This window comes from Myotis daubentonii, chromosome 3 (assembly GCF_963259705.1).
Source record: "Myotis daubentonii chromosome 3, mMyoDau2.1, whole genome shotgun sequence".
Taxonomy (NCBI): domain Eukaryota; kingdom Metazoa; phylum Chordata; class Mammalia; order Chiroptera; family Vespertilionidae; genus Myotis; species Myotis daubentonii.
In genome coordinates this window covers 156,495,374-156,518,871 of record NC_081842.1, presented here as the reverse complement: position 1 = coordinate 156,518,871, position 23,498 = coordinate 156,495,374, and the positions used below count along the sequence as shown (strand labels likewise).

The window sequence follows — 23,498 nt, the reverse complement described above, 5'->3', positions numbered from 1 at the left end:
CCCCCTTCACAGAAATACCCCCTTCACAGAAATACCTTCTCTGGCCAATCCAAAGTAACTCCGCACTGAAGCTATAGAACCCCTAGAAGAAAACATAGGCAGCAAACTCTTTGGCATTTCTCTTAGTAATATCAGTTTGGATGTGTCTCCTCAGGCAAGGTCAATAAAAGAAAAATTAAATAAATGGGACTACATCTAACTAAAAAGGTTTTGTACAGCAAAGGAAACCATAAACAAAATGAAAAGACAACCTATAAAATGACAGAAGATATTCACAAATGTTATCTATAATAATAAAAGCATAATATGCTAATTAGGCCAGACTTCCTTCCGGACGACCTTCCGGATGAAGCCAAGGCTGTGAGGGAAGCTGGGTCCCAGGTGCCAGAGGGAAGCTGGTGCTGGCAGCTGGAAGAAGGAAGGCCTACTCTTGTATGAATTTTGTGCATCGGGCCTCTAGTGTATCTAATAAGGGGTTATAACCAAAATATATACAGAACTCATACAACTTAACACCAAAAGACCCAAACAATTCAAATAAAAATTTGGGCAGAGGACCTGAATAGACATTTCAGATGGCCAACAGACATATGAAAAGATGTTCAACATCACTAATCATCAGGTAAATTAAAACCACAATGATATATCACTTCACATCTGTCAGAATGGCTATCATGGATAAATCAACAAATAAAAAGTGCTGGTGAGAATGGAGAAAAGAGAACCCTCACACTGTTGGTGAGGTTATAAATTGGTATGGCCACTATGGAAAACAGTATGGAGGTTCCTCAAAAAATTAAAAATAGAGCTGCCATACAATCTAGCAATTCCACTTCTGGGTACTTATCCAAAGAAAACAAAAACACTAATTCGAAATGATATATGCATCTCTATGTTTATTACAACATAGCTAGTAATAGCCAAGATATGAACACAACCTAGATATCCATCAGTAGATGAATGAATACAGAAGTGGTATTGACAAGATGAGACAAAAGTAGATTTACAGTTGTGAGTATGAGAAACATAGAGTTTATTCTTGTATTATCAATTATTAATTATTATATTAATTTCCATAAAGCAACTGTAAACCTATTTTTGCCCCATGCTGTATATACAGTAGAATATTATTCAGCAATAAAAAAGAATGAAATCTTACCATTTGCAATGACATGGATGGACAGAGTGTATAGTGCTAAGTAAAATAAGTCAGACAGAAAAAGACAAATACCATATGATGTTACTTACATGTGGAATCTAAAAAAAACCCAAAAACCCACACACAAATGAATCAACGAAACAAAACAGAAACAAACCCATAGATATAGAGAACAAGCTCATGGTGGCCAAAGAAAGTGGGGAGGGGAGTAACCCTACAGCTCTCACGACCAGAGAGCCTGTTGTAGCTTCACCAAAGCACCTATCACCTGTTACCTATTTTCTTTTGTGTTTATGCATTTATAGTCCAGCCCCCACCCTACACCAACCAGTCTGCTCTTGGAGTGCGGGCACCATGCCTTTTATGCTCCTGTTGATAACATCAACATTTGTGGAGTGAATGAATGAATCTCCGTCCTACACTATCTCTTCCCCTCACTAAAATGAAAAGGTTCAATTAAATGCCTTTGCTGACTTACACGTCACCCACTAAATATACCAATTAGGGAACTCCTTACTTATTAACTACTTGTTCTTGGTTTAGTTACTATCTCTACCTCATTATTACTGCTGCATGTTTAATTGCTAATATTTGAGTGGTTACTTTGTGTCTGGTGCCGGACTAAGTATTTTACATGGGTCTCATTCAGTCCTCCCAGAAATTATGTAGATGCTCTTATCGTAGCCATTTTGCAGAAAAAGAAACTGAAGTGCCCTTCCCCGAGGTCACACAACTAGTGAGTGGAAGACTCAGGCAGCTGTGCTCTTAGCCGCACATGCTTTTCTACAACACCACACATTCTCCCTCCACAGACAAACAAAACACCAGACAGATCAAGCGTCACTTAAAATAACTATAGAATGACCCGATCAAATGACATTCAAAGACTGTCTTGGATTATTAAAAAATAATAATTGGGTATTCTAAGTGGTCTTTAGGGTTTTTGTTTGTTTTGTTTTAATAGCTCTAAGAAGCACAAAAAAGGGCACTTTTCTGCAAATATATTTTCAAATTTTAGAATAACAGGTCATATAATATGGTCAATATCAAGACAACATTAACATTGCTAAACTTTTATTCTGCCAAATCCCAGCTGTCTTTTTCTTCTTTTCTTTTATACTAAAAGTATAGAGGGCCTGTGTAGTTCTGACCCAGAAACAAAAGATGTTAGACTCTGGAGCTATTACCACAACTTCGAACTTCAGTAATTTAAGACTTCATGAAATGAAGGTTTAGAAAGTCTATATGTGGAATCCAAATGAAAACTTCATGAGCAAAGCTTTCATTTAGACTCTCCCAAACTTGATTCTTTAAAAAAAAAAAAAAAAGAAAAGAAAAAGTCCAGCCAGCCCATAATGTGGAAACAATTATGAAAATTAAGACATCTGAAAACCACTCCAGCAGCTTTTATTTCTAGCTACATCTTCTGAGACAAGTGGCTGCCGGCCTTTCGGCTGGCTTTCAAAGCCACTCTCCTCTTCCTCCTAGGAGCAATCGGGGTGCAGCCCAAGCAAGGTGGCTTGGCGCCGGGCATATTTTCTTTCCCTCTGGCCCACAAATGTAGAACAGTCCTCTCCGTTCTGGACACCCAGCCACCCGGGAGTTGGAGGCTAGGTTAGCTGGCATGTTCACAGCCAGGAAAGAGACCACTCCTGCACAAAAGCAAACACATTTGCTCACTGAATTCTCATTAATAATTCATACTAATGGAAAAATCAGGGTAGCCCGGGAGATTTAAACCTACATATGACCCCTGAGGTTCACTTTAGCCATTAATTTCTGGGTCTTTGGATTTGCTGATCACTCTTCCCAGAAGCCTCTTCTCCAGATACCCAAAGGACTCATATCTCCACCTCATTCCTGCTCAAATGTCACTTCATCAGCCACCCCCACCCTGCTGCACTTTTGCCGTTAGTGCTTTACTGTCCTCACAGCATTTCTCACTCCCTGAGGACGGTCCACCTCCGCATGCACTGAGGACGTCAGGGGTGTTGGGCTGTGATGGTGCATCCCCTGTACCTGGGACAACGCCCAGCAGGTAGCAGGCTCTCAGTAAACACTTGTTAAATGTAGAAGTAGATGAAGCATCCTGTGCACATGTGCCCGCACACACCCTAACCGTTTACCCACACTGGGCACTATTACTTTCCTCTTCGGCACACTTTCTAATTTGGGTCTCAGAACTCTTTCATTTCCCTCTAAAGGCTTGGCTCCATCCCTGCTGGCTGAGAGGTGTGAGGAGGGGCGTTTGCCACCCTTGAACAGTGGCTTCATCGGAGTAAACAAGACAGGGTGGTCTGAAGGGCAGTCCCACCACGAGACCTCTCCCTTGTCAGTACAGACATCAGAAACGAGGGCTCCTCCTTGGACCATAACTTCAAAAGAGAGGGGGACCCAGTGGCCAAAACGAGCAACAAAATCAAAGCATTATAACCCCAAGTATATAATAAACATCCAAGAGTCCATACTAATATAAATCAATGACTGAATAAAATAATGAATAATATGTGAGAAAGGAGAGGCAAGTCTCCCATGCAGAAGAGCTGCGAATAAATGATGTAGCTATTGCACCCTAAAGGAGGAAAACATAACCCCCATCCCTAAGTGTGGTCTGTGCTCAGAGACTTCCTCCCAAAGAGGGCAGTATGGAAGGGTGGCGGGGGCGAGGGGGTGTGAGTCACTTTTCAGTGGAGAAACTTGACAAACAGGACCTCAGGTGATTGAGGTCAACATCAACAGTGATAAGTGATGTTGCTAGTCCGTCACTGTGTTATCTTCCTCCCCAAAGCCACAACCCCAGCCTGATTCTGAGAAAAACCTCAGACAAATCCCAATAGGGAGACAGCCTACCAAAGTCCTGAGCAGGACTCCCCAAAACCATCAAAGTCATCAAAACAAAAATCTGAAATCATGTCACAGCTAAGAGGAGCCTAAGGAGACATGACATCTCAATATAATGTGTACCCTGGATCCTGGAACAGAAAAGGGGCATTGGGTAAAAACTAAGGAAATCTGAATAAAGTATAGATAAATTAATAATAATGTATCCATATTGGTTCATTAATTTTACAAATGTACATTAATGGAAGATGATAATAGTAAGAGAAACTGTGTGCAGAAGTGGGGGTATAAACTCAGTATACAATCTGCTCAATTTTTCTGTGAATATAAAACTGTTCTACAAATAAATAATTTTTAAACTTTTAAAAAAAGATGGGGCAGGGGGAGGGGCTATTATCAACTCTACAACAGTCATTTAAAAAAAAAATAAAGCCCATATGTTTCATAAGCACTTTTTTTACTCTTTGCTATGATAAAATACACAGAGGGGTAGCAATTTGAGACTCAATTAAAAAGGATGTTGTCTGTAATCAGAGCATTGGAAGCCTCTGCTGTTATTGGGTAAAGCTTGTATGTTCACTTTGGGGATGCCTGTGAAGTGTAGGGCTGTCACAAATCTGCTACCCTATCTTAATCAGCGGTTCTCAACCGGAGGGTCGCGAACAATGAAAATACATCCTGCATATCAGATATTTACATTACGATTCATAACAGTAGCAACATTACAGTTATGAAGTAGCAACGAAAATAATTTTATGGTTGGGGGTCACTACAACATGAGGAACTGTAGTAAAGGGTCGAGGCATTAGGAAGGTTAAGAAAGCTAAACTCAACCTTGTTAATGTTGACTTTCTTCAAGAGCCAGTGGTAGCTGTTCTGATTTAGATCCCCTGTCCTCTACATAGAAACAGCTCTCCACACACACCCAGTGCCTCTGCGTGGTAGTAAAGACAGCAGCCACAGAGAGGCAGGCACACATGGGGTGTGCTTGGGAAACGAGAAACTTCCGTGCCTCAAGTCATCTTCAGCTCAGAGGTGGTGACACACAGGAACACTGCCTGAGCCCCACGGATAAACAGGTTCCCGTGTCAGCACGGTTTGTGGGCCCTTCAGGTGGGGAGGCCGGCCTGCTGTGTGTCCGCTGGTCACCCACTGCTGCTTCTCTCCCCATTGCGTGGGCGGATTTACAGGAGGCCCTGGTGCACACGCACTTCTACCCTAGGACTTGTTTAATAAACAACTGTAATCAACTTTATTGTTCCCTGGATGTCACTGATGACTAAAGGCTGTCTTAAACCTCTTGATTAAACAGGAAAGCGAACTTGCAAACATACAGAACTACACCAAATAAAAGAGGTGAGACCCACATTTTATATGGGTCAGCAAGTTGCTGGCTTAGTTTATCCAAATGTAAATATTTCATTGTGTTAGCTTTCTCTGTTATACAAGTGTTTTTTTACTTTTATATTGAATTTACTGTGATGACATTGGTTAATAAAATTATAAAGTTTTAAGGTATACTGTTCTGTAAGACATCATCTGCATATTGTATTGTGTGCTCACCACGCCAATTATATAATTTTAATCTCATCTAATTCATTAGGAGAGGACAGATTTTGTCCTTTGACCATCTTAAAAGTAAATATGTCAATGGAAATTCTCTAAATTAATATGTATATATACTAGTAACATAACTGCATATGTTCTGTTATATAAGAACAACCCTTAGACTGTTGTGTAATCATGTCATTAGCTTTGGAGGAGGAGAAAATGCCAACATTTAAAGAGACAGTCTTCTTGTACAAAGAATGGTGTCACTCAGTGAAAATGTATTTTGAGAAATTTCAGTGTTTGTTCACAGCAAATGACTTCCCGTGAGAAGAAAATTAGATTTCTTCATGTTGCAAAATTGACAACAGACAAAACGTTGGTCCGGACTGTTTGTCCTAACCCAGTGGTCAGCAAACTGCGGCTCGCGAGCCACATGTGGCTCTTTGGCCCCTTGAGTGTGGCTCTTCCACAAAATACCACATGTGGGCGCGCACGTACAGTGCGATTGAAACTTCGTGGCCCATGCGCAGAAGTCAGTTTTCGGAAAGGAGATAGACGAAACAAGTATACAAGATGAGTGTGGATGGGAGAGTTGGAAGGAGTCGACCTCAGCGAACGTACCTCAATCAGATTGAGGACGTTTTTAGCAAAGGCCAGCTTAGGAGTTCCCTAATTAAGTTAATAACAGTGTACCTACCTATATAGTTTAAGTTTAAAAATTTAAACTCAAAAAATTTAAATTTAAAAAATTTTCAAAAGAGATATCAATCATTGTACTGTTGATATTTGGCTCTGTTGACTAATGAGTTTGCCGACCACTGTCCTAACCTAACCGTGGTCCTGCTTTCCCTTGCTTATTCCATTTCATGACCCATCTCCTGCCTCCAGCTCCAATGACTCTTGGTCTACATGGTTGGTTCCAAATAACCCCCCAGGGAGAGGTCAGTGGTGACCTGCAGTGATCCCTCCATGCTCTGGATGCCATGACCGCCCAGGTTAGTGCCTGACAGAAGCCTGAAACTCTGTACAGGAAGGGAAGTCATATTCCCAAAGCATGTGGCTATCGTGGGAAGCAATGTTTTAATCCAGGCCTCAGAGGCTGGCAAGGAGAATGGAGCTACTGCTAAACAAACAAGTCAGGGTCCCGGCAGGTCAGGACACAGGTTCATCACTAAAGCAGGAGGTTCAGAGCCCCCCCCCCCCGCCCCCCGCAACCCTCAATCATCCCACCTCGCTCTCCCACCTGGGCCAAGTTGGTAGTCAAATAGCACATCTGTGTAAAGACGGGTCATAGAAACGCAGGGAAAAGGTATTTGAATGCTGGGCCTGATCCCATTGTTGGCCCCTCCAGCTCCACTCTCCATCCTCCCTGTGTTCTTTACTCTTCCAGGCAGTGAATCAATAGGCTTCCTCCCCTTCCAGCTCCCACCAAAGAGAGGCCCCGATGAGAGGCACAGCGACAGATCTGGAGAAGGGAGGAGGCTGAGGTAAGGATTCCCCCTGCTCCCTCCCTGCCTGGCGGCTGCAGGTTGGCTGGGTTGGCTCCTGTCAGGCAGCCTCTCCTTCTCCCTCCCCAGGGTTTCAGGCTGAGGGCTGTTCACTGCTCTATGCTGTTTCCAGCTCTGGCGCCTGCAGCTGTGCCTTCTCTTGTTGGTTTACACGAACTCTGCCCTCCCCAGTTACCATTTGGCTGGGTCATCTGTTTCCTGCGGAACTCTGAGTAATACAGATGTCATGTAAAGCACACTGGAATACAACCAAAGTTATCTGCAAGGTTTTAATATGTCATGGATTTTCTTAAATCTCTCAGTGAGATCTAGAACGCACAACTTTTCCTGGTGGTAAACATAACTCTTCGAGAAGGAAAGAGGAAGAAAGCCTCTTTCTGGCATGGACCGGTGGCACAATGCTGATGCCCTCCATGTCCCCTTGCACCTACCAGAACCCTAGTAAAGTTCTCTACACATAGAGGTTCAATAAATGAGTGACCTACCCACAGCGAAAGGGGTTACATTACACAAAGATGACTGCATTGGGTTTCAGCAGACCCCTGCATAGTGCAGTGTGCGCCCAAGGTCCAGTGCAAGCCAGGGTCAGTTCCAACCCTCCCTGTGTTCCTGGTCTTGTGTGCCATGGAAATAAGTGACACGGATTTGCGTTCATTTGGGCCGAAGGATTCGCCAGGTTTGAAACAAGACACTGCAGAGAGGGAAGCAGTAGATTTTTCCAAGGGGACACTGCAGCCTGGTGCGAGCCAAAAGCAACATCGGCTTAGCTGCAAGGGCTGCCTTTCGGTGGGCGCCACTGCTGCATCCTCCTGTGGCATTACTTTTCTTTTCTTTCTTTCTTTCTTTTTCTTAAATATATTTCAGAGAGAGAGAGAGAGAGAGAGAGAGAGAAACATCAATGATGAGAGAGAATCACTGATCGGCTGCCTCCTGCACGCCCCCTACTAGGGATAGAGCCCGCAATCCGGGCATGTGCCCTTGACCAGAATCAAATGCAGGATCCTTCAGCCCGCAGGCTGATGCTCTATTCATTGAGCCAAACCAGCTAGGGCCTCCTGTGGTGTTTCCAGTGGTGGGACTAGCCCTGGGGGATGTTGGGTACCTGCCACTCTCCCAGAAGCTCTGTAGTCTGTAGCCCTGGGGAAGAGGCTCTAAATTCAATCGGTCTGTAGTCCCTGGAGACACAAAAGCCAGACAGGGTCCCTGAGTAGTCAAAATAGCTTGGGGGCTCGGGAATAAGCTGGTCCCTATTCCATCCTGAGCCTCAATGTATTCTAGCATTTTTCACCTCCGCTCTCCCGCCGGATCCTTCCAACAGGAATACAAACACCAGAGGCAATCAGTCCGAGATGTGGAACCTATACAAATCTGGACCTTTCATGCATGCATCGCTGATCCTCCTGAAGTGGCTCTTTATTTACTAGATTCAGACTCTCTCTCAGCCACGAGGGAGGGAGGGAAATCCTGGCTGTGCACCGTGGTAGTATTTTCTGCCTCTGTGCCAGCCTTTACCACCGGACTGTGCGCTTCTGAAGGGCTAGAAGAGTCTGACTCATGTTTGTGCCTCGATGCCCAACATGGAGCATGTAGTCGATGCAAAGCCAATGCTTGGCTCGCATGGTGGTTAGCTGCAGTGAGCTGGTTGGAAGTGGAGACGGAAACCTGATCACACTGTACTGAGTAACGCTTGGGCGAGATGGAAGTAGAAAGATAGTACTGTATAGGCTATTCTTTCAAGAAATCTGGTTGAAAAATTCCTGGAACCTCTCGTATGGTACTCAGCATACGTTATTAAATATTTATTGGTCTTAACCTCATTTATGAATCTGCTGGGAGCAGAACTGGCATTATCTCCCTGTTCTTTGAAGCACAAATGCACAAACTTGCTTGTCATTGGCACAGAGTAAAAATGTGTTCAATTTGACTGAATAATTCCCAAATCCCGTGTGCAGTCCCCTTTTTCTTTAGTTTCACTGTGGAAATCGAGGAATAGTTCCCTTCTTGAAACTCCCCTGTGAGCCTGTGTGGCTCTGGACCGCACCCCACTGTGCTCAGCATTTCCCCTCCTGTTCTTCCACCGCCTTGCAGTGTGCGCATCCTGGACCCAGTCCCCAGCCTCCCTTAGTCCCGTTAAACTTTCTTCCACTTGAACTACTATTGCTTCAACTATGTCCTCTCTGTGATGACTCCCGAATAACAGCCTCATGTCCCCTCTCTCTCAGGCTAAGCTCCCACATTGCCTTCAAAATAAACAAGAAGTGAGTCGCCACGAGGGTAGCAGGTATGCAGGTTGGAACTCTCAGTCTCCCTCAGCTCCATGAAGAGGCCACACTGAGGAATCGAGTCTCCAGTGTAAACACCTGGCTTTTAACGCAGGGGACTGAGCCGATGCTGGCCTCGGGCCTCACGGGTGCCTGCAGGAGCATTCACAGATGGGCAGAGACCTTTGGAACTGGAGAGGGTTCATCCCACTCACACTGGCCAGGACCTTTCGTTCCCCCTTTCCGGTGCTTTGCTTGGGCTCAGGGTGGACCCTGGGGCTCCCTTCCCTGGCGCCCCACTGGGGCCTGTCCACGGGAGTGCTCAGACCTGCAGAGAGGTCTGCCCAGCACCTCCTGGGTTCTAACTCAGTTCCAAACCCGGGTATGTGGTTTCTGGACTTCCCCTGAGAAGGGTGCTCAGCCTCTTTTCACGTGAACTCCCCCTGTTAACCTCACCACACCACCAGCCTCGGACCTCAGGCTCCCTTTTCTAAGGAACCCTGCTCTGGGTGCGACACCAAACTCAGCTGTTCGAAGTCGTTAATAATTGTATATTGCCCTGAAACTCCTCTTGTAATTATTTTTTGTATCATTATTTGGCTTTATGTTCTCTAGCACAGACTGCTAAACTGTCTTTTCATTTTCTTACAAAGCAATAAACTCCATTTTCCAGACGTGGTAGTGAGGGTGGCCCGTGACTAGGTCCTTGGCCAACGGAAGGTGAGCCCTCAAACACGGAGTGTGTGCTCCTCCGTGCTCTCTTGTCCTCCTGCAAGTTGGATTCAAACAGGCCTATGACCCAGCCTTGATCGCTCAGACCAGGCCAAGCCCGGAAGCATGACTCCAAGTAACACTAACTAGTTTCCACCAATGAGGAGATAAGCACAGGAATTGTGCATAAGCACTTGCGAATGTTGACTGCTTTTGGCATTACTCTACAATACAAGTGGGTGGTCAGTGGAGTATAAAGCGGAAGCACTGCTCGTTGGCTCAGTGGAGCTAAAGACACCAGTCTGTAAACGATGCGAGTTCTGAAGCATGGCCCTTGCAAATGGTGGAGGAATAAGAAGCAAGGAACCCTGAACCTGAACTGCTTAGCTAGCCTGGTTAACAAGAGACAAATAAACGTTTGTTTTCATCAAGTCACTGTGTTTGGGGGCCTCTCTGCCTAAGAAGCCTGTAGCTCTAGGACAGTGGTTCTCAACCTTCTGGCCCTTTGAATACAGTTCCTCATGTTGTGGCCCAACCATAAAATTATTTTCGTTGCTACTTCATATCTGTAATGTTGCTACTGTTATGAATCGTAATGTAAATATCTGATATGCAGGATGGTCTTAGGCGACCCCTGTGAAAGGGTCGTTCGACCGCCAAAGGAGTCACGACCCACAGGTTGAGAACCGCTGCTCAGTCTATGGGAAGGTGTTGCAAAGAAAGAGAATGTGAGCTGGGGGCTCCATGCAGCTGTCAGCAAGGCAGTTCAGGAAAGAGATGGGCTCAGGCCAACTCCGTTTGTAAGTTTTGTAAGCAAAGGTGGAAAAGAATAGACAGCACCCAGACACTGGGCTCCTTGGAAGGTGAGAGAACGTAAGCTTGTATAACTCCAAAGAGCAGGAAACAGCATCGCTGCCACAGCCCTCACAGGCCACGCAGTGAGGCGCTGCCGTGGGTCAAAAGGAGCACAGGCCTACGGTCAAGATTCAGTAAGGGTTCCGCTGCCCACCCAAGTCCATGTGTGAAAGGTCCTCACAATAGAGGCCACTAAGAATTGGAAGGCCCCACCCACCCACCACAGCCCACCGGTAGGTGGCCTGGGCCTCCCTCTTTGGCCATCATGGAGCCCCCCTACTGGTGGCCCTGCCGGCCTGTGGCCTGGGCCTCCCTCTGCAGCAATCATGGGGTGACGGCCGGCCCCCGACCAATCGCATCGCACCGCCTTGGCTGGCCTGGCACCAGTGGGTGTCATAGCGTGGTCCCGGTTGGTCGTCCGGATGGTCCACTGTTTGGCAATTTGGTCGATTTGCATATTACACTTTTATTATATAGGATGTTTCTCAGTCAGAATAAAGAAATAATGAACATAGGTATTTACTAGAAAAGGTTAGAGAAAGGAAGGCCAGACCTGTGGAGTTCTGGTAAACTAAGTCTTTTCAAGGAAAGCGTGGTGGCCTGTGACCCTAAGAGGGGCAGAGCAGAGAGGGGAAGGGAGCAGACGCTTTACATCAGCTGGACCTGAGTCAGATGCAGGTTCGTCACTTTCATCAATGACTCCAACCTGGCACATTGCTGGTCTCGCCAGAGCCTTTCCTTCCTCTCTAAAAATGGCATAGCTACACCTACCACGTGGGGTTGTTGAAAGGACTAAGTTAAATTTATGTTTATAAAGTGCTCAGCAAGACGCACAGCACCTAGAAAGGACTCAATGAATGGCAGATACTACATTCCAAGAAAGTTAAAAACTCAAATTTTTACAGAAATAGGGAAAAACAATCTTAAAATTCATATAGAACTACAGAGGATCCCAAAGGGCCAGAACAAGTTTGAGAAAGAAAAACAAATTTGGAGGCCTCATGCTTCCTAATTTTAAAATATATTATTACAAAGCTACGGTAATCAAAACAATATGGTACTGCCCTGGACGGTGAGTCTCCGTTGGCTGGCATCATCTCGTGCACCCAAAGATTGCTGGTTTGACTCCAGTACATCCTCCTGCCCGCTACTAGGAGTCTACAGGAGGCAGCTGATAGATGTTTCTCTCTCCCTCTCTAACATCAATCAAAACTTTAAAAAAATAACAACAACAATATGGTACTGGCATAAAGAGAGATATAGACACTAATGAAACAAAATAGACAGCCCAGAAACAAACCCATGCTTATACAGTTAACTGATCTTCAGCAAGGGTGCCAGGAATAAACAATAGGGAAAAGACAGTCTCGTCAACAAATGGTTTTGGGGAAACGAGCTATCCACACGCAGAAAAGCATGACCTCTGAAGATAGCTGCCCTGAGTTTGAAGCCTTGCCTACCAGCAAGTTAGTGAACCTCTCTGTGCCTTAATTCCCTCATCTACAAAATGGGGATAATACTAGTACCTTCTTCCTAAGACTCCTGGGAGATTTAAATAAGGTGCTTAGAATAGCTTCTGACACATAGTATTCATTTCATTACTACTAATTATCAGCGGGACCTGAGGAAAGCTACTTAACCTCTTTGAGACTCAATTTCCTCTGTTGCAAGAGGGAGACAAGCCCTAACTTGTTGTGTTATTGGGACAAAGTGAATGATATAGTTAATGGGAAGGCCTCGGCTCACTTCTGGGCCAGAGAAGTCAGACAAGTCCAGAAACCAACAGAGCAAGCCTGTTTCCAAGAGGTAAGGGAGAAAGGGTCTCAACAGAGAGTACCAGGGAGGGGACAGCAAAGGGGGAACCCCTCCTTCAGGATGGGTGGGTCCTTGGCATAAGCACCCCAAAGCCCACGCCTTCTCTCCTCTATCACCCCGTCTAGAGTCATGAGCTGGCGTTCTCACTACCACAGAGAACATTTATCACCTCATGTTTAACCTTCTGATTCTGTTACTATATTTCCTCTAGATCAGTGGTTCTCAACCTTCCTAATGCCGCGACCCTTTAATACAGTTCCTCATGTTGTGGTGACCCCCAATTTCATTGTTACAAATTGAACATAATTAAAGCATAGTGATTAATCACAAAAACAATACGTAATTATATATGTGTTTTCCGATGGTCTTAGGTGACCCCTGTGAAAGGGTCGTTCGACCCCCAAAGGGGGTGGCGACCCACAGGTTGAGAACCGCTGCTCTAGATCATGTGCTTTATCTAGATCTTAGAATAATCTACCCAAATATAGTCATTGACATACCACCGAATGAATTAAAAGTGAGTGCACATTTCTTTGCCCATTTGCTCCATGGTGAGGTGGGCAGACCAGCATTCCCTGCTCTACAACCTGGAGGCCCCAATTCACTCTGACCAGCTGCCAGCGCTCTGGCCCAGGGAGCTTGTCCCACACCACTCACTGCGGCCTTTTTCCAGTGGTTAATTCTATGCCCCTCTGAGAGATGTGCGGATTTGTCCTCTATAACAACATTAATGCCTTTTAAAAACATTTATAATGATACTAGAAGTACACTATGATTAGGGTAAATGTCAATAAAAATTTGTAAGTGTATCTCTACTGAGAATTTTTGACAGAAGTTTATGAGGGAAAAGTTCACATAATCAAATGAAAATGACAGAATAAAATTCTAAATGCATGATAGGAAATAGCAATGATTAGTCAGTTGGCCTATTTCAGAGAAAGCTCGGGAGAGCAAGCAGCCGGTTGACTTCTAACACTTTGAATGATGTAATTTAAGAAACACCTTCTCCTAAAGCCCTTAACTTTCCTATCAACCAAACAGTCTACCAGTTGAACTGGGCCACAGACTTCAATTATCTGCCGATTAGATATCAGACTGGAAATTAACTAAGAAAGACTAGTAATGATGTAGTAGCATCCTTGCTGACATTCCTTGTCCTTTCCCTCTGTTAGATATTCATGGATTTTGCATATGTAGACAGTTGCATACATTTAATGGGCAAGATCCATTGGTCCTGTTATAGTGTATTCTACCCAACCACTGGCTCCTCTCAGCCCTGTCCAGGTCACATTCCCCACTGTTCACTACAGGCAGGAGAAAGACAGATACACAAAACCATGTATACAGATGTAAAATGCACTCAGGAAGCTCATAATCTAGGGGAGCAGAGATTCAGTAGGGGCTAATCCTCCACTCTCCCCAGGGACATCTCCCAATATCTGGAGGTCCTTGTGGTAACAGGACTGAGGGGTGCTACTGACATGTAGAGAGCAGAGGCCAGAGATGTTGCTACACATGCTACAATGCACAGGACAGCCCCACAACAAAGAATTACCCAGCCCACCGGCAGTGGTGCCAAGGCTGAGAGGCCCTTATCTAAAGGGTAAGATGAGACATACAATCCTACATAATAAAGCGGTAATATGCAAATTGACCGTCACACCCTCACACAAGATGGCCGCCCCCATGTGGTCTCAAGATGGCCGGCAGGGGAGGGCAGTTGGGGGCAACCAGGCCTGCAGGGGAGGGCAGTTGGGGGCGACCAGGCAGGCAGGGGAGAAGTTAGGTGTCAATCAGACTGACAGGGGAGCGTTTAGGGGCAATCAGGCTGGCAGGCAGACAAGTGGTTAGGAGCCAACAGTCCCAGATTGTGAGAGGGCTGTCCAACTGCCAGTTTAGGCCTGATCCCTGGCAGTCAGATATCCCTTGAGGGGTCCCAGATTGGAGAGGGTGCAGACCGGGCTGAGGGACACCCCCTCTCCCCACCTCTGCCCATGCATGAATTTTGTGCACTGGGCCTCTAGTGAAGTATAAACAGAGTTGAGTATGGCATGGGCTTTAACAGAGACAAAAGTTAAGTGTGATCAGATAGACAACATTTAGACAGGTGGATAAAATTCAGAGTTGGGAAGGGAATAGGGAAAATGGCACTCTAATAATATGTTGGTGAGCATGTAAATTGATACAACTTTTTGGGAGGGAAATTTGTATCAAAAGCTTTAAAAATATAGTATTTCTATCTTTGCTTCCTTTTCATCCCCAGCTCTTCCTTTGCCTTCTCTTTCCTTCCCCAGAACTGAGGGATAAGCCTGTGGTTGAGAATGAAACACGATGGGAGGGAGTTTGGGGAACTGCGCACAGGCTTGGGCAACTTGGTTGGGAAGCCACACAGAGCAGCGAGCTGGAGGGACTGGAGGCTGATAATGAGGCTGCAAAGACACATGGCTGGCAGGCCTGGAAGCCAAGGACAAGAGGCAGTGGGTGCGGAGGTGGACACGGAGGAGACAGGATGGCCTCTGTGGTTGAGGAATGGGCTACTTTGAGCAAATAAGTACAAATATTAAAGATAATGGGGTCAAGTTTCTAACTGCCAGAGCAGATATGTACAAAGATATGAAGGGGAGTCCTGGCCAGTGTGGTTCGGTTGGTGGGGTGTCATCCTGTGCACTGAAAGGTTGCTGTTTTGATTCCCGGTCAGGGCACATGCCTGGGTTTCAGGCTAGATCACCAGTAGTGGGCATGCAGGAAGCAGCTGATCCATGTTTTGCTCTCATGTCAATGTTTCTGGCTCTCTCCCTCTTCCTTTCTCTAAATATCTATCTATCTATCTATCTATCTATATATATATATATTAAAAGATATAAAGGGAAAAGAATAGAAAGATCCCTGGGTGGTGGATTGGAATTGGAGGTATTAGTATGAATGATTTTAATACAGGGGCCTAATGTAGAAAAATTTATAAATGTGTCTGTTTATATTTCCTAGCTCTGTTCTCTAAAAAACCTAAAGCAATGACACCCCAGTAACAATGGGCACATCAACCTTCCAAATCTTGGTGTCTAAATACCATTCTCTCCCAAAAGGGAGGAATAACTAACTCAGAGAAAGTACAAGATGAGCCTGGAATATCATGTAGTGCCAGGAACTGTTTAAATGCTCAGTGAATGATAGGGATGTCAGAAGGCCAGCCCAAAGGGACTCCCACGGGCCAAACTGAGGACCATGTGAGCATAAAAAGAAATAATAACAGATTTCAACATATTGCTTACAAAGGAAATCCATGAATACTTCCTAATATAAATTAATAAGCAAATGAGGGAGGAAAAAAGTTCCCCCTTACAGTAGAATGTCAACTAATAAATATAAGAGTGATAGAAATAAAGCATCACTATTTGGCAGCCTTAATAGAGGTGGCTGACTCAGGCAGAAGTCATTAATATGATAAGGCTGTAGGTGGAGATTTAATGAGGAATTGGCTATTAGCATAACCTTAGAATACTTCCCCACAAGCACCAATACATTTCAAAGGGAAAAATGATAAATTTAAGGTGAGAAGATCTGGCAGACACCCACATAGCCAGCCAGGTGACCGAGGCCAATATTCCAGTGGTGCGACAGGCTGACATTTTATACCACCTGATTTATGCGCTAAGAAGAGCAGAATACGTATTCCTGCCAAGAACACAAGACCTGAGTCTGGTTCTGAAGAAATACCTGCTAGATGCAGGCTGAGTCATCCTGCAGAATATATGATCGACAAGGACTTGAGGCACAGGGAAAGTCCGAGAAACTATTCCAGGAGAGACATGGCAAATTGAATATGGATCAGACAGGAAAAAAAAGACATGTGGGGGACAACTGTTGAAATATGAATGGGCTCTGTGGATTGGATGGTAGTGTTGTACCAATTCAATTTCCTGATTTGCTAGTACAATGGTTAATTTTATGTGTCAATTTGACTGGATTAAGGGATGCCCAGGTAAAACATGATCTGGGTGTGTCTGAGGGTGTGCCTGGAAGAGATTAGTAGACTGAATAAAGAAGATCGACTTCATCTATGTGGCTGGGCCTCAGGTGACACATGGAGGGCCTGAATAGGACAAAAAGGTAGAAGGGCAAATTTGCCCTGTGGCTTGAGCTGGGCTTATATTTTCTCCTGCCCTTGGACATCAGTGCTCCTGGCCTCGGGCCTTCGTTCTCCAGCTTGTAGACGGCAGATTGTGGGACTTCTTGGCCTTTGTGATCTCAGGAATCAATTTCTATAGTAAATCTCTCTCTCTCTCTCTCTCTCTCTCTCTCTCTCTCTCTCTCTCTCTCAACCTTGTGTTTGGATTTCTAGCTCTCCTTGGAGAGTGAAAGACTCCGACCGACTCCACAGGCCACCTTTGACTCACCTAGCCTTGGTTCATCTTGGGGCAGCTCCAGAATCTCCGTAGAGGGGCTCTGGGGCAGTCTCAGTCAAAGGGGACCCGAGGAGGCTGCCTTAAAGCTGCATTTACAAAGCAAGCTCACTGCTTTTATTTAGATCTCATGTTTATTTGGGCAAACTGGTAGCTTATGGAGGGGCCAAAGTGCCCTCCAACCCAAGGGCTGCCACCCACCAAGCCAGCCCTTGAAGATACCACTGAATTGGCGCATGACCTAGTGAAGGCCAGGGCTAATAAAACTGCAGCCCAGTGTCCCAGGGAACAATGAAGACATAGGCCCAGCTGATGAGTGTCTGGGGGAGCCTGAGAGGTGGGTTGGCGCTGATAAATAGCCTTTGGAAGGGGTGAGGGAGGCTAACCTGGATACTGGGCGGGCTGTTTTCCAGAGTGACACCCAGTCTGGCCCTAAGGCTCACTCTGCAAAGCACTAAACTGACTCAGTCTGGCCCAGCCTGAGATATCTGAATGATTCACATCTGAGAAGAGGCAAGGTCCATGGGGCCCGGACAGTGTCAGGATCTCAGGCGAGGAGTTCAAGGCAGGAGGCAGGCAGGACAGGAGGCGAGGGGCCAGGTGCTCCAGAGGCCAGGCCAGGAGAGGAAGAGGGATGAGGAGGAGGACATCAGCCTGGGGGCGAAGAGGAGGTGGGTACAACTCAGAAAGTCAGAAACTTCCTCTCACTGGCTACTGCTCACCTGGCTTCCCACAGACAGCAACACTTATCCTTCAGATGGAATGAAATAATTAGATTAATTGTTTGAGAGAGGAAAATGCTTGAGTCAGTTTAGTGCCTTGCAGAGTGAACCTTAGAGACCCAAGTTAGCAAGAAAGCACAGGGCAGTGAGGACGGCGTAGGGCGTCCCATCTCGATGTCTGATGAATGCCATCATGCTCTCCTCTGACATTGGCTGGATGCTCTTTGATTTTGTTCATTAAGAACTGAGACGAGCAGACAGTACAGGTAATTGTAAGAGGGAAATAAAGCCTTTTTGAAACTTTGCCCTGTGTCTTCGATTGCACAGTATTAGATATTCTCAGTCCTGAAATTTATCTTCCTCTTGTATTCCCCACAGAGCAGTTTCTCAACCTTTGGCACGACTTCATCTTTGATGTCTCATTCCACATCAGAGGCCAGGAGAGAGGGGTGCGGAGGGACTGCAGCCCTGCCCACTTAGCACACCCACATGGACATCCTACCACCCCCTACAGCCTGCCAGGGGTGTCCCACATCTGGAGGTCCACCTCTTCAATCCCAATGTTTAATTCCAATGTATCCTCACAGGGTACAAAACTCTTTCACATACATGACTTATTGGGCCTCAACAACCACCCATGCAGCTGGGTAAAAAGGAATGATCATCCCCATTATGTAAATGAAAAAACGAATTCAAGGATGACAAGCGATTTATTCAAGATCACAAGAACTCACAAAAGTGGGGCTGGGATTAGAACCCAGACTCCTGTACTCCAACTCCCCCCTAACCAGCACCGTAAAACCACAAACTCTCAGGGTTTCTGCAGACACCTCTGCCATCTACAGCAGGACTAAGTTCCAGGGGCCTCCTCCCCATACATACAGACTCCAGTATGAGGGACAAAGGATCAGCGAGGCCAGAGAGGAAGCGTCTCAGTACCTGCAGGAGGGATGACCGAGGGGGGGGGGGGAGGCAGGGAGAGGAGGGGAGGGGGGACACAAAAGGACCAGAGCCAGGAATGGGGGAAGCAAGTGAGGAAAGTGCTCGAAACTTCTCAAGGATCCATCTTTGCCAGAAAAAGGTAGGGTTGCACCCATGTTTCCAGAAATATCAATACTTTAATGTTCATCTATCTAGAAGGAAAAGAAGGCAACCGACATCTAAGGAGCACTTCCTGTATATCAGGTACCCTGCTAAGTGCTTTTCTCTGTGAATCTCGGGAGGTGGATGTCATCTTCGTTTTTTCCAGACAAGGAAATGAAGGCTTAGAGAGGCATAGCCATGTAGCCCAGGTCACAAAGCCCGGCCTGGAACAAAGGCTGTTCTGACTGCAAAGCCCTTCTCTTCCCTTCACACCACATTCATAATGCCCTGGGCCTGGGCTCTGCCATGTAGAAGCTTGCAATCAGCCTTAACCACCCTGGTGGATATAATCACAAGCCAGAAAGCCTTCTGAACTAATGTACACTCCCCGGAGAATGGCTAATAGGTCATCTGAGCCATTGTAATCCCCACTGGAATTACAGTGATTCCCCCTTGCTCCAGCCCAAAGAAGTAAGAGGTTGGGCTTAAGTTGTGGTGGATTTCTGCTCTTCAGCAGGAAGATGGAAAACTTGGGAGAGACCCAGCCAGCCCTAGGCATGTGGACATGACTGAGAGTGTGTGCCTTGGTTGTGCCTGGCTACAATGCTGTGTGCACACCTGTTCCTGTGAGCATGGGTGTTCTGGGAAAATGAGAATGAACATGTTGTGGACTTTCGAACAGGTTCTGATGAACGTACATGGAAAATGATCATGTGGTTTAGCGTTCTCATTTCAGTCTTCATTCATAGAAAACATACACAGATCTGTTCTATCCAACATCTTGTAAAACAGCCAGATACCTAAAAGAGACCTGATCTGATAGCGTGTGGTAGCTGATTTATGCATTTGTCAGAATTAAAAAAGAGGCTTGTGTCATTTGTAGTTAAAGTTATAAAGTTCTAAAGACAAAATGAAATAAAATAAATCAAGAAAAAAGTGTGCCTAAATGATCTATTTTTCTAGTTTTATGGTAGTGACAATCAAATTAAGTTATGTCCAGGTGGTTAGATGTCCAGATATTGGGACATGACACTGGGTCCCAGACTCAAGGCACAAAAGACAACTCTAGACGGTTATCTCAAATACATCAGCCTCACTGGCAGGGTTTGCTTGCTGTTGTTTTGTTTTGGTTTTTTAAGAATAACCCAGTTTGTTTAGACAAGCATGGTGTTAGCAGAGCCAAGGCTGTGTATTTCTAACTGTATCACTTCTGTGGGCGTGGAGGAGGGGCGGTGAGGAAAATTCTACTCACTGGATGGACCACACAAAAGTGGATCCAATGTCTCATGGGAAGCAGGCGAAGCAACTACTAATAGACACTTCACCAGGAAACCTTAGCAATACAAGAGCTTATGCATTAATGAAATGCGGTGCGTGCATGGAGTAACAGCCTACTTACAAAGGAATCATCTGTCTGTGGCCAACATTCACTTTATTCTCCAATTTATACAAACAAGTAGGAACCGTGAGCTGCTAGGTGGCCCTTAACTTCTAAAGCAACATTCCAAGACCAGGTATTATTCTGGGTGGCAAAGGAGTAAGGAGGCAAACGTGTTGCAATGACAACAACAAATTACGGGTGTGTGTGTGGGGGGGGGGGGGCATTTCGTGGAAATTATTCGCTTAAAAGTTGACCTACAAATGGTCTGGGGAACCGTTTTAATGATTACCTTATTCGATTCAATTGTTTCCAGTATTCACTGTCACTCCTCGAATTACATGCTTGAGAAATTTCTAAACAATTTTGGGTATTCGCAGCTTGCTGAGGGAAAGCAATAAAGTAACACTGCTACAGAACAAAGCCCGTTTGTCCGCCACCGGGACCTTCCCTTACAGAGCACAACCCCCTAACAGTGTTACTAGTTAATAATAACTATTTCCCGAGTGTTTAGATGACTCGCCTGGTTCGAGCTGTTCCCTGACACACCATTGTACGGGAGTAACTGGAGGCTGAAGAATGTTATATCCCCGGGCTCCGCGGGAGAACCAAGGCGCTAAGACCGAGTTTGGAGAAGCAGCACCTGCGCAAGCGGAGCCCTGCGCCCAGCCCACAGCCCACGGCCAGAGCGAAGCCACCGGCGCTGGCATTCCGACGGCTGGTTACTCCTCAGATAAAAGGGAGAACGGGCCGAGTGCGCCTCACGCCGCCAGGAGGGTCCGGACCCAGGTGCCTGCAGTGGATCTGGGTCCCGAGCTGGCAGTCCCGAAAAGCTGGGCCCGGCGGAGGACCCCGCAAGCCGGCCTCCCCACGCCCGCCCCAGAGCCCTCCCGCGCCCGGCGCCCCACTCACCGCTCACGCTCGCCCGCGCCGCCGAGCCCGGGAGCGGGGGGCCCCTGCGGCTGCCGCATGCCCTCGGGCCGTGCGCGACGGGGCGGCCGGGCGCTGGCCTTCCGCCGGGCGCGAGGAGCAGCGGAGGACACGGTGGTGGCGGCGGCGCGCCTCTTTGCCAACTGCGGCTGCGACGCGTCCCGAGCCCAAGGAAAGTTTGGCGGAGCGAGGGGTGGCGCCCAGGGGGCGGAGGGGCCTCGTCCCCGCCCTGCCCCGCCCTGCCCGCCCCAGGAGCCCGACCGTTCCCACGGGAGAGCGCCCCCCACCGGCGAGGCACGGATCGGGTTCTAATGCAGATGCTCTGCTGCCTGGAACTGGTCCCCAGGAGGGTGGCCAGCCTGGTGGAGAAGGAGCCAGAGGACCGCTACCATCCGCAGGGCTTACGGAGCCATACCTCGGAGTTCCGAGTTCAGTGCTTTCTCTCTGTCCCTCGGATTTGTTTGAAGAGGCTGCGGGCAAGTGCAGCCACACCCACCCGCCCCCACCTTCTGTGGGAAGCAGGCTCACTGTCAGAGGAACACTTGTTCTAAAACGCGAACCCGAGGGTGCAGGCAGCCCCAGAGTCCAAGGCTGGTCACGTATATCTGGTTTGGGGGGCTTTCCTAGGCACCTTTTGATTGAAACAGGAAATTAAAAAAAAAAGATTTAAAGTTATGAGAGAGGCTTCTTGGCCTCCTGGGGTAAATAGTCCTGGATACTTTGTTCTTGAGAGATGAAATCTAAAGCCTCCTCTGACCCACCTTTGCTAAAGAAGGAAGATGCAAAGTAAAACAATGTCATGAAAACTTTGTTCTTTCTGAACTCTGAAAAGTAAAATAAAATCACAGACATGCTAAAAGTTGGGTGTTCCTGGTGACCTCACAGAAGGGAAATACTGTAATGCGAGGCCCTTCTTATCCATGCTTCAAAACCTTGTGTAAGCCTGAGTGCCCAGGGGACTGCCTGTAACCCTTTGCCATTCATTCATTCATTCATTCATTCATTCATTCTTCATTCCACTTCTGTATCCAACTAGGAACCATATTCTGAGAAACAGCCTGTCCCCTACCACCAAAGAAATTCTGCTCTCTCTGAAGATCATGTCTTAATAATGTTTTATTCCTTATACAGTGGACCTCATCCCAAAGGCCATGACGGCCTGGTGTGCCTCAGACCTTCCCCGTGATGTGGCTAAATTTTGGCCAACATGTACAAATCATTGTTGCCTCGCCTGAGTGTTCAGAAAAGTACTGTGGTGTCTTACAGATGAACTGTGTACCGAGAGCTACAACTTGCAAAGCTAGTACTAAAGAAAGATCTGTTTACCAGAACAAGCAAAAACCTTGCAGATGACATGTGAGAACGAGGTCAGGGGAGTGAACAGCTCAACAAGTAGCACAATGCTGAAGGGCAACCTGGTGAACACAAAAAAATCCCCCACCGCGCCAGTAAGCACTTAGCAAACACTTGACTCAGCAAATGCGCAGATGTCCAGTAAGTTGTTGCAGGCTGAACTGGGGCCTGTAAACACCAGGTAGAGACTACTTTTGCTGGAAAAATGTGTTCCAAGTTCCAAACAACTCATTAGCAAAGGCAGTTTGGAAACACATTATTGTCACTTGGAACTTCCTGAACCTGAGCATTGCAAAGGGGAACAGGGAGTTGGTAAAGCCAGACGGGATTGCCTTTCACGTCTGAATCCTAAACAGAGGAGAGAGGAGAAGGGAATACGGTGAGCTGTGCTGCAAAAAGAAAGACGTTTTAGCTAGATTTTTTTTTTTAAACAAATGTGGTTTATAGCTGAGCAGAAGGCAGAGGATAAAAGCCGAAGGAAGAGGGCAGGGAAGAACACCCAGCTTACATATAGACAGACCTACACACAAGGACAGGAGAAAAGGGACAAGATGCAAAGGATAGTACAAATAAAGGTGTTGCCCCAAATCCTAGTTTTTAGAAAGAAGCTCGAGGATTAAACCACCAGAACCTTCTTTAAGTCCTTGTTGGGTCTGTGGTGTCTCTACCAGAATGCTTTTCTTAGTAAAACAAGTTAAAATCAATATAAAAAATGGCAAGCACAAAGCCTTAAAGATCACTGGCTGGAAAGTCATTCAGAACTTTTTCATTTGCGGGTCAGCCCCCTGTATAATGCTGTGTTTTGTGTTCCTGGAGACGCGGAGATTTATAACATTGTTTCTGGAAGGGGAAAGGGGGCATTCCACAGTGCTCCATGGAAGAGTTGTGATGGCCTTGGAGACCCTGTGTCGGCCAGCATTGTACTTGGCAG

General features: G+C 46.3%; 1 protein-coding gene across 2 annotated transcripts in view; it reads right to left on the bottom strand.

Moving 5' to 3' along the window:
* The window catches only part of LPAR3 (lysophosphatidic acid receptor 3), an 82,917-nt gene extending 61,582 nt beyond the window's left edge, over nt 1-21,335 (bottom strand). Inside the window, exons 1-2 of one of the 2 annotated variants that reach the window (XM_059689021.1) lie at nt 21,197-21,319; nt 6,795-7,016 (exon numbers count right to left, since the gene is read on the bottom strand). In XM_059689021.1, the coding sequence (XP_059545004.1) occupies nt 6,795-6,824 (30 nt within the window). In that variant the 5' untranslated portion in view covers nt 6,825-7,016; nt 21,197-21,319. Of the gene's footprint in view, nt 1-6,794; nt 7,017-21,196 lie in introns of both variants that reach the window. The other variant, XM_059689022.1, reaches the window with a different exon arrangement.
* Between the last annotated feature and the right edge of the window lie 2,163 nt (nt 21,336-23,498).